Source organism: Tetrahymena thermophila (assembly GCF_000189635.1).
Source record: "Tetrahymena thermophila SB210 genomic scaffold scf_8254667, whole genome shotgun sequence".
NCBI lineage: Eukaryota > Ciliophora > Oligohymenophorea > Hymenostomatida > Tetrahymenidae > Tetrahymena > Tetrahymena thermophila.
In genome coordinates, this window is record NW_002476434.1 from 2,000,309 (window position 1) to 2,011,882 (window position 11,574).

Sequence of the window (11,574 nt, forward strand, 5' to 3'; positions counted from 1 at the left end):
AAATAGTTTTCTAAATTTAATAAATTGATTGCCTTACTTTTCAAAATATCATTTTTATTGATATTTTTTATTTTTAAATAGTTTGTTAATGGAAATTTAAAGTAAAACTTTCAGATTTATTTAAACTTCTAACAAAATAATATTTTTATAAGTTAAATCTAATTTTTGCAAAATAAAAAAAAACAATTTTTGCAAATAAAATAAAACTTATTTCTATTTTTTTATAGATTTATTAAAATAAAGAATGCTTAATCAATGAATTAAGATAATTTTTCATTTTATTAAAGTATTTTAACTTTTATTTTACAGTTTATAGTTTATTTGTTAGTTTTTCAATATTTTCAATAAATATTTCTTTCTTTTTTTAAAATAAATTAAAATTCCTTTTTTTTTATAAAATTTGTTATTTATTTGAATATTTAATTTAATTTTTTAATTTATCAAGTTTTTTTAAATATAAAGAAATTTTATTTGAGTTAAAATCATTTTTAAAATATTGAAAAACTATGTAAAACAACAATATTAAGATAGAAAAACTAAACTTTTAAATTTTAGTGAATTTTGAATGATTGATATATTTTTTTGTGCTTTAAAAGCAAGCTGATTTTTTATAAATTAAAATACAAAATGAGAAGCTAAAAAAATATAATTATTAAGAAAACTTTTATTCCCATTACTATAGAAAATGAAACAAATTTTTAGAAAGATATTAAAAACATAAGTAAGTTAGGATCTATATGTATAGAAGGATCTCATATGAGAGCATCAGGATCTGCTCCTAATTTGCGTATGATTATCTCATATTGCTTTATCATTTAATATTAATTAATGAAACATTTTTTTTAAAAAACATATTCATTCTTAAATAGATATTTTAGCAAGGCAATCCATTTCACCAGAAGAATATTTATCTTTGAAAAAGACGTCAAGTCAGTAACTTTGGTTCAAAATTATTTATTTATGAGAAAAAATATTGTAAAAATTAAAAGACGAAAAGAAAGCTGAAGCTACATCAATCTTGCTATCTTTGAAAAATAAGGAAAACAACAAGAGTTTGAACAAATTAAAATTGTAACCTTTAACTACTTCAAATGCAAAACAAAATTAACTTCCAAGTCTTCCTATTCCTTTGACTAGTATTGCTAAAAATACAATAGAACTTTAATAGCCTGTTAAAAATTAATTGAAGGGTAGAAACTAAAGCATGAAAAAACTAAAACCTTTAAATAAACTAGAATACCAGATTGAAGAAACAAATTTAAATGAATAAGCAACTGAAGAAAAGCAGGAATAAAATAAAAAGCCAAAGAAAATTAAAAAGAAAAAAGAAAGTAGCAAAGAGACTCAATTTTTTATGAAAAGAATATATTCAACTCAAGAAGCGTTATTAGAAATAATCAAAGTAATATAAGAATTAGAAATAATAGTTGAAGGCGATATATCTTCTTAAGAACTGATAAAAGTTATAGAAAACCTTATAAAAGGAAAAGATGAAGCAAAAACATAAATGTCTTTATGTAGAAAGGAAGAAAGTTTTAACATGATTTATGAGAAAATATATCCAAAAATATTGGATGCTATTTGCAGTTAAGAATTTTCAGATTAATATTAATATATAAACAAAAAATTTACTGAGATCTTAAATTAAACTCCTCATGTAATTTTATCAAACGCCAATGATGAATCCTCACAACAGCTTTAACAGAGTTCAACTTCAAAATCTTATTTTTGAAGAAAAACAATTATAGATACTAAAATAATCTCAAAGTTTTTAATTTATAATAAATTTGTAAATAAATACTACTCCTTTATTTTATAATTATTATTTTATTTACTTAGTCCTTTTTTTTAAATAACTTCATATGATGAATTAATAAATTTGTAAATAATTTTTATATTTAAAATTAAGATTAAACTTAAGAAATTTGTTTTGTATAAATCATAGCTACCTAATTTTTATTTTTAAAATTTTGAATCAACAAAAATATTTTCTCTTTACATACTGTAGATATTAATACTATGATGAAGCTATTCAAATCAATTTAATTTTTTTATTTCAAGATTTAAATAGGTTAATAAAGTTTTTTTTTCAAAAGATGAATCATAAATTAATCAGATTAATTGCAATATATTATTTGCAAAAATTAAGATAATGTTTTTTTTGTTCTTAAAAAATTAGTTTATCTATTTTATAATTGGAATTTAGTTAATAAAATAATTTATATTAAATTTTAAGACAGTATAGTTAAAAGTTTAAATTGGTATTGTTCGTTTTAGAAATATTAAATCAAAGATTTATTATGCTTACTATTTTTTTGATAGATATTACTGTTAATTTTATTTATTAACTTGATAAAAAATAAATTACTTTTGTTATAAAATAGGATCATTTAGTTACTTCCATCATTTAATCAATTATAGAGAAATAAATCAAAATATAAATCAATCTTACATATAAATCTTCTTATCCACGAAGAAAATTTTAATCGCCAGAATTATTTATTCATTTCTTTTCTTGTTTTGTTTGTTTTGTTTTGTGAATTAAAAATTTTACTGATTTAAAATTATTTACTATTTATTATGATTATTAGTAAATGTCAAGTAAAAAAACTTGGTTTAATTTTTTCCTTATAAATTTTACTATATAAGTTAAAAGATAGTAAAAAGTTCACAAAAAATAATATAAATTAATTATTTATCAAACTTTCTAAATGAGCAGCTATAAAATCATATAAAACTCTACATCCAGAGATAGTTATCCTAACATGATAAATTTAAAAAACAAAAAGTCTTCTTCAATATCTCCTGAACCCATAGCTGATTCAAAAAATTTCAAATAGTTTAATGAAGATAAAAGTTTTTCTGATTAGAAACTCAATAACAATAATCATCATATGCATAATCCTAAAAATTAAATAAAAATTAAAAAAGAGTATAGCGAAAGTATAGAATAAGCCGAATTTCCATCAAAAAAAAGCTAGAATTCAATTAATTTTCCAAAGAAAGCCACAACACAGACATCAGATAGAAATAGCTGTCATAATTAAGAAAAATTTAATGGAAAACTATTAAGCGGATCATTTTAATACAATAAAAATCAGATCGATGGATAAATAAATAAATTTTAAATGCATTTAGATACATAATCTTTAAGTTAATACAGCTTTCTTTAACAATAATCCATACTCCTTCCAACTTTTTAATCTAATAAATTGAGCAAGAAACCTGTTTATCAAAGTCATATAATGATTTCATCTCCATAAAGCTATCCTTCGATTATATTGCAAAATGAAATAAGTACTTTGAAGGAAGTCAATAACCCAAACTAATCAGAAAATTAAGATTAGTTGCGTATAAACTCTTATAATTAAAAGAGTAGCTCTAGTATAAGGTCCATGTAAATGATTTAAAATATTTGCAATAAAAATAATACTTTTAATAAAAGCTTTAGCAACCCAACTTAATAATAATAATAATTAAATACTTCTACTTAGCAAATAGAAATAAATAAATAAAAGTAAATGAGATTATTTCAGATACTTTCAACTTAATGCAAAAATAAAAATTTCCTTTTGCCTTCATACAGTCAAAATAGGCTTATGAGTGAGACTAATAAAAATAATTTTCAAGAAAATAGTTTTTAAAAAAATCTAAGAACTTAAAATTAACCAGGAAACAGTGGATTTCTATAAACCTGTAGCACTTAATTCTCATCAAATCAAATTTAACAAAAATCAAATGATAAATTAGAAAGTGTAAAGATGAGATTATTTACTTAACTTGAAAATGAGAAGCAAAAAACTTAAAGAAATAGCTAGAATTCTTAAAGCTCAAGACCTATGAAAAAAGAAAATTCAGGCTCTACAAAATTTTTGAAAACCTCCCTTTAACTACCTGATATAGCTAAGAATGATGAACTATTATCTAGCTAAACAGACAATTTTAACTCATTTAAACATTCAAGAAGTTGTAAAAGTAGCATAAGAGAAGATTTAAAATCTGCAAGCAATAGCTTTCATTCAAGCTAATTCATTGAAATCAAAAACGCAGATAATAAAATTCAGCAATAATAAAATTCCTTAATTAGCTAAAATCATTTTTTTTCAATAGTAAATCATTATGATGAAAAAAAATACAATTTAGATAGATTTAAAATATCTAAAATTATTTAAAAACCCAATTAAATTAAGAATATAATAAACAAATAGCAAGTTGAATGTGAAATAATTAGGCCATTAAGCTTAGATAAAAATAGGAATTATTTAAGTCAATCAACAAAAAAGATAGCTGAAAATAATGAACTTATTTTGTCAAATAATTAAACATCTTTATCACCTGAAATAAAATAAAGATCTGCTACTTTGTATCCTTTTATGCCTATAGACTATACAAAAGTAGAAAATAGTAGCGATAATACATAATAAAACAGTAAATTTCTTATTTAATTTATCCAACAATTTACAATTTGATAAAAAAAAGAAAAAAAATTTTTAATTATTTTTAAAATTTAAAAATTTCATTTTAAAAAATGATAAAAATTTTAAATTAAAGATTTTTTTTTTTAATTTTAAATTATTTATTTTTTTAATAAAACATTATTTGAAATAATAACTTAAAATAATTATTTAAAAAAATAGATGATACCCTTTGCCTAAAAGGAATGAGCAAAGTTTTAACAGCCTCAAATACATTCATTAAATTAAAGTAAATTATTTAATATTTGTTACTTAAATTTATTATTTTTTGACAGAGAAAAAAGGATATTTGAAGCTGATACAAGTATCAACCTTAAAGAATTTAAAAATTATAGACTAAGTTTACTAAACTCTAAAATTCAAGAAAAAATATATGATTTATTCATAAATAAAATAGGAGGAATAGACTACATTTAGCAATCTGTGATATTTAAATTTTGTGATTATCTTAATGAAAATGTTGATTTATAGCAAAATATTTCTTTTGACTTTAACAATATCAATTTTTTGGTCTTTCTTATACATGCCTTGGGAGTTAAATTGAATATTCCAAAAATTTAACTTTAAAATAACCTAAAAGAGCTCGGAATAAATTTTAGTAAGATGAGCTATTTTAAATAAATTATGGGAAATTATATTTTTGAAGACCATAAGCTATTAAGTAAAACGTTTGAGACAGAGTTTTTCAGAAAAATATCTCGTTGTGAAAATTATTTCATGAATTATAGTTTGTTGGAATAAATAGGAGGTGAAGATGTTTTAAAAAAAATAGTCAAGATGTTTCACATAAACATGATAAAAGAAAGTCCTAAATATTAACAACTCAATTTAAAAGTACAACAAGTTTATAAAGGTTTTCTTTTTTTAATTGTAAGAGAAGATTTTCTTTCTATGACCTTCGATTATTTAAACAATCTTTAAAATTAAAATGCATTCACCCACTAAGATTTTTACCAAGCAAAAAAGTTGATTTAAAAATGTTTTGAATGTTATGGAGTTATAGCAAAACCGCTCTTCCATGTCTTGGAAATCATAGATTCAGTCAGACATTTAATAACAGATGGTTATGGAAAATTTTCTAAAGATTAAAATGATTTAGATAAAGACGTATAAGAAATATCATCTGACATTTATTAGCAATTAACAAAATTAAAAGAAGTAGAAGAAGAATCAATTGAAGATAAAAAGGATATGACTTAAGAAAATATACAAAGCATTATAAATTTTCTTCTAAGGCCTTATTCATATCCTTATTATAAATATTTATAATTTCCCTATAACAAAAGCAACAAATCATTAACAAACAAAAAATATAAAAAGACTGTTTAAAACTTGATTCTAAGTAGAGTTTTTCCACATATCGCAAATTTTATTCAAGAATATTTTCATAACTCAAATCCAAAAAATATAAATTCTATTCATTGTGCTTCTAATACTTAGAAAAAGCTGTCTAGTAAGATAGACCCTTTCTTAATTATAGATATTAAACTTAAACTTCAGCTTCTTGTTTACAACGTAAAATATAACCTTTAAGAAGATAACTATCAAGTTTATTAAGTTCTCTTAGAAATGTCACCAAAAATGTTTTTATATTCTATTGAAGAATTTTTTGCAATAAATTCTAAAATAAAGGATGATATCTAAGGTAATTTATAAGAACAAACATTTAAATTTATATACTAAAGTTTGTTTAGATTCTGTCTAAACTAATTCATTGATGACTTTCCTCTAAGAGTATCTGCTTATGATATCTTTGAAATGATAAAGGAATTTAAATTAACTTTTAAATGTGTAGAAAATATGTTAAAAATTTTATGGAAAATCCTTTAATTTAATAGCATTCCTGATTTCATAATAGAAATTCTATACAAATAATATGTTGCAATCAAAGAATTCTTGAAATTTTGTTGTAACAGCTAAACTCAGCTGAAAATAAATTAATAGTGATTAGTTTATTAAATATTTTATTTCAAACTAATAAAAAACTACTTCAACTATTTAGTTTAATAATAATAAAAAATCTGTAAGTTAAAAATAATGTTTTTTCAAATATTCTTAAACTTCCTTGATTACTTACTAAATAACTTACTAACTAACTAACTAACCCACTAACTTGCTTACTTATTTACTTAATTGAATTTAATCATTATTAATAATAAATTAGTGTTACTGAATTATATTCATATATTTTTTAAATGATAAAGTAATTCAAATGATTTTCATGTTTCTATTTAATTTTCTGTAAATTATTAAATTTTAAATGCATAATTCAATCAATATACATACTTATTGAATTAAAATTTCTTTAAAATTTTTTAAAAATTTATATAAAATCGGTCGTGTTATTCTCTAATTAAAAAATAATTTTTTACATTTTTTAACAAAATATAACTAATTTTTAATCAAAGTAGCCACAAAAATATGTATGCCAAATAATCTTTTTAAAATGATTTAATATTAGGTTTTATTAAAAAATAAATAATAGCAAATTTGATATTTATAATTAAATTTATATAATAAATTTTTATCTATTTTTAATCATTTTATATACCTGTTTTCATTTAAAAATTCCTTTGCTAATATTTATTCAAGCTATTTAATATTGATTGGTTTAGTTATGTAATACTTCATTCCTTTTTAAAAGGCTTTTTATTTTTCAGAATCTTAAACATATGCAGAACATGCTGAAATAACAGGCTTAAAAGATGATTTTTAGTCTAGATAAAACTTTATTATTTCTGTAGTTGTTTAGTGCCCATCCATTATTGGCATATCAATGTCCATAAAAATTACTTTGTAATACTAGCAACAAGATTAATTAGAGTATTTTAGCTTTACTTTTGAAATGGCATCCATTCCACTATTAGACTTATCAACAACAAAGCCATAAGTTTTTAGAATCAGTTATAACGAATATAAATTAAAATCATTATCATCTACTATCAAAATTTAATTACACTCACATATTTTTTCTGCATTTTATTTATTTAATTTTTCAGATATTGTACTTAAGGATTGTTCATTCTCTTATTTATTTTTTGATAAATTATAGGCTTTCATTTCCTGTAACATTATTGTTTTTTAAATTTAATTATGTTTTTTTCCTTTAATTTATGAAAATATAGAACCATTTCCAGATTATTCATACAAAATTTGATTTTATAGAGGATACAAAATAGGTGATGTTGGATCACACTCTTAGAAGTATGGTTTTCTCAATTAAAGATTATTAGTACTATTTGTATTAAAATTAAGGCAAGAATTTTCTTCAATAATTTAGCTAGATTCAATTTTCTTGTCCAATTAATTTTCCATAACTAAGAAAGATTATTAAATGGCTAAAGAGTTTTTATCCTCTTTTGAATATATTAAAAAAGATTACTCAGCATTTTGTTCTTATAACTTTTAATTTGAATAATTGCAAGTTTCTTGCTAATTATTTTTATATTTTTATTTATAAAAACTCCCTTCTGTTTGAGATTAATTATTAGTATTATTGTTAAATGATGATGACATTTACATATGACTTGATTTGCTATTAGTTTGTACTTTTTTTGGCATTAAACTTAGTGTGATAGTGCTTTATTTTCCATATTATTTATATGTCTGATTTTCTAAAGGATCAAATTAAGAGTTATCAAAAATAAAAGAGTTTGATTAATTAAATTCTGGTACTTATTTTGAATAATCCGAACTTATGTGATAAGATTTCATGATGTTCAGTATATTTTATCTTGAACCTGTATTTACAAAGTTAGATTTACTTTCTATTTTGGTACAAGTTTCCCATTTAATTATCTACTGATTAAAAACATCTTTTAACTTATATTTGCAGCCTGATTTATCAAAATCTCTGTCAATTATGTAAAAAGAAAATGTCGAACCTTCATTAATCTTAGATTTTACAATCATTTTTCTATTTCCACCTAAACCCATAGCCAAATTATTAGTAATACTCAAACCAAATCCAGCTCCTTTTGTATTCAAGTATTTTGAATTTAATTTATTACCAAACGCTTCAAAAATCTCTTTAATATTAGCTTCTGGAATTCCACATCCTATTTATATTTTTATTTAATAACAAACTTATAAATTTTGTTTTAATTATATGCATACTAAATATTAAAAATTTTAAAAAATATTAAATAAAGACAGTTTAAAATCAATAAATAGGAATAGAATTTATAATATAAAATTCCCTATTTAAAATCAATATTTTAATTACAAAAACAATAAAAATTTTGGTTTAACTCACATATTATTTAAAATTTGTTTTATTAATCTAATATTAGTAATATTAGAAATAAATTTCTAATTTTAATTTTAAAAATTAAATAGAGAATTAATTTATTTTTAATAAATTTGATATTATTTTTTATGTTATCGGGTATAACACCTTCCTATTTATTTTTTGAATTACTCTTCAAGAAAAAATCTTTTTTCAATCTGATTTGCTTTTGAAAAATAAATGCCTCTTGATAAAATAGTAAATTAATTATGATTGATTTAATTAATGATTTTTATTATTTTCAGACTTAAATATTGTTTGAGTGAGTTACTTTTTAAGAAAAAACAATTTTAAATATAATTTCTTTATAATAAAAATTAACTTTTTTTACAATCATCTCCATATTAAAAAACTATTGAAAAATAAAAGAAAGGCTGAATAATTTGTTTTATTTTAAACTATTGGCAAATATTTGCAAAGTTCTTAATTAAAAAATTAACATTTTATTTAAAAAAGAAATAAAATATTATTTTTTAAAATTGAGATCAATAAAAAATAACTAAAAAATACATAAAAAGAGTGTATTTATTTATCCATATTTTTTTAGAAAAGATAATTTTAAAAAGAAATTTATTTACCTGTATCACTTACATCAACCCTAATTAGCTTTGGAGATTCCAAAGTGAAAAATATTCTAATAAAACCTTTCTATGTAAATTTCAAGGAGTTACATAATAAATTTAGAATAACTTACCTAATTCTGTTATAATCTGAATGTATATACTCTGGTAGATTTGTATCAAACGAACACTCAATTTGTATACCTTTAAGGGCAGCTTGATAACAAACCATTTCAATACATTCTGTAACTAATTCAAATAAACTTAAACGAGTAAAAGTTAATTAAAAATCTCCAGTATTAATTTAGGCATAATCAAGTATATCGTTAATAATATTTAATAGAATGTAGTTAGAATTTAAAGCAGGTTTAATAAGCATTTCTATTATTTCTTGAGTATCAAATTTTTCTTCTTCAAAATTTTTTATTAGAAGGTTGAGCATTTAGATACTGCAATTCAATGGAGTTCTTAATTCATGAGATATTGATGCTAGCATTCTATTTTTATATTCAAAAATTTCGTTTTAACTTATATTTTTAAGGAGAGTAGTATTATCCCAGTACTCAATTAAAATATAATAATCACTTTTAGAATTCATTTTTTTTCCTTAATAGAGACCAATTTTTAACCATTAGATTCTATTTTCAATATCATCTTTATTCTAAAGCAAAATTAGTAAGTCGTTTCTGTCCTCAAAATAAAATACATTTCTTTGCAAATTAACTTCTTCATAACTTTGAAAGTTATTATAATAAGCATTTTATTATTCTTATATCCTGCTTGAAGTTCTGAACCTTTAGAACTCATTTTTTTCTTAAGATTGAAAAATACTTTAAATTAAATCTTGAATAGTTGTAGCTTACTTTCGTTTAAGTATATCTAATGCTGATTATTATATTATTTACTGTTTTAATGAGCTAAATTTTTCATTAAAGTTAAATTAGGATTATTATTTTTTCCTATTTACGTTTTGGTCATTATTCAATATACTGTTTTTAATGTCTAAATAATTAACCTATTGCTAACTTTTTTGGTTTTAAAATTAAAACTATGATTGTATTAAGTTTGTTGATTTAACACTAGAGTTTATTTATATTCCAACATCATCTAATTTAATTATATCATCCTTGAATGAATATTTGCTTTCTGCATTATTTTTTTAATTCAATTAATTAATTTAAAGGTTGATGTTATTTTATTATTGAATATGACTTTCACTTCCTTATTTTATTTGCATTTATAAAAGTTTTTCATTTAAATTTTCTTACTCACTTAATTTCATTTACTTCTCAATGTATTTATTGTAATAAATGAGCTCAAATTGTTAATTAAACATGGCTAATCCAGTTTTTAAATTATCAACTATTTTTTTCAAAATAAAATCACTTTGCCTATTAAGATCTTAATTTATAAAATTCTCTGATGTTTTACTCTATTCCACTTTTAAATTGCAAGCATTACTTTATTTTTTACTTAGTTTACAAAAAGGAGAAAAGCTGTTGTTGTTGTTTACTTGAGTTTTAGCTTTAGAATTTATGGGATCAAATGAATTATTTTCATTTTAAAATTAAGATGAGTTATCAAGTACATTATTTTCTTCAACAACCTACCTATTATTAAAATCAATTGAATTCCTTTTATTATTTTGTATTTAATTTTAACACGATATAATTAGATCCTTATTTAGAGCTGATTTGTTTGATAAAGAGAAAGCAAATGAAATCGATACTATCATGAAAAAGCAAAACTATTTCACTTAATCAGAAAAGATACTTAGAGAAATTACCAATATTAAAAGGAGAATAAAGGATATCATTTTTATTTTTGAACTTTCTAGCTTAAGCAGATATGACTCTAAAAGAACCAAAAATATAGGAAACTAAGAAAAGCTATTCTTGATAATAATATATTAAATAATATAACATACAAAAATGAGAAGAATTAAAAGCAGAAAGAATTTATAAATAGGATGTTTTATGGCAATAAATTAAGATATTATTGATAAAATAAATAATATTGATTATAAAATGATCGGCGCTATGCATTCAAATGATCTTAGACACTCTTAATCATATGAAAACTCTACAAAATAAACCAGCTCATAAATGAAATTAGAAGCAATCAATATAAGATCATCGTAAAGCATTAATTTAATCAGTATTTCCTTCATCAGCTTTGATAAATGGTCTTATTTTGAAAAATGCATATTGTAATTCTAAGCAGCTAGCAATTTATTTAAATTTTATTACTA

The 11,574-nt window shown here is 21.0% G+C and overlaps 3 protein-coding genes across 3 annotated transcripts; 2 read left to right on the top strand and 1 right to left on the bottom strand. All coding sequences in view use genetic code 6, as the record gives it.

Moving 5' to 3' along the window:
* Positions 1–627: 627 nt before the first annotated feature.
* On the top strand, positions 628–1,732 carry TTHERM_000040369 (kinase domain protein; the record flags this gene model as incomplete). Its single annotated transcript, XM_012797169.1, has 3 exons — positions 628–787; positions 870–929; positions 990–1,732. 3 exons carry the CDS (start codon positions 628–630, stop codon positions 1,730–1,732), a joined length of 963 nt encoding a protein of 320 aa, XP_012652623.1.
* A 979-nt stretch (positions 1,733–2,711) lies between these two features.
* On the top strand, positions 2,712–6,422 carry TTHERM_00040370 (hypothetical protein; the record flags this gene model as incomplete). The annotated part of the gene is made up of 4 exons (XM_972146.2): positions 2,712–3,397; positions 3,446–4,428; positions 4,638–4,704; positions 4,751–6,422. 4 exons carry the CDS (start codon positions 2,712–2,714, stop codon positions 6,420–6,422), a joined length of 3,408 nt encoding a protein of 1,135 aa, XP_977239.2.
* A 591-nt stretch (positions 6,423–7,013) lies between these two features.
* On the bottom strand, positions 7,014–10,301 carry TTHERM_00040379 (two-component sensor protein histidine kinase (dhkk, dhkj); the record flags this gene model as incomplete). Its single annotated transcript, XM_001471041.2, has 4 exons — positions 7,014–8,533; positions 9,342–9,397; positions 9,458–10,136; positions 10,229–10,301. The coding sequence occupies 4 exons, from the start codon at positions 10,299–10,301 to the stop codon at positions 7,014–7,016; spliced, it is 2,328 nt and encodes a 775-aa protein (XP_001471091.2).
* Between the last annotated feature and the right edge of the window lie 1,273 nt (positions 10,302–11,574).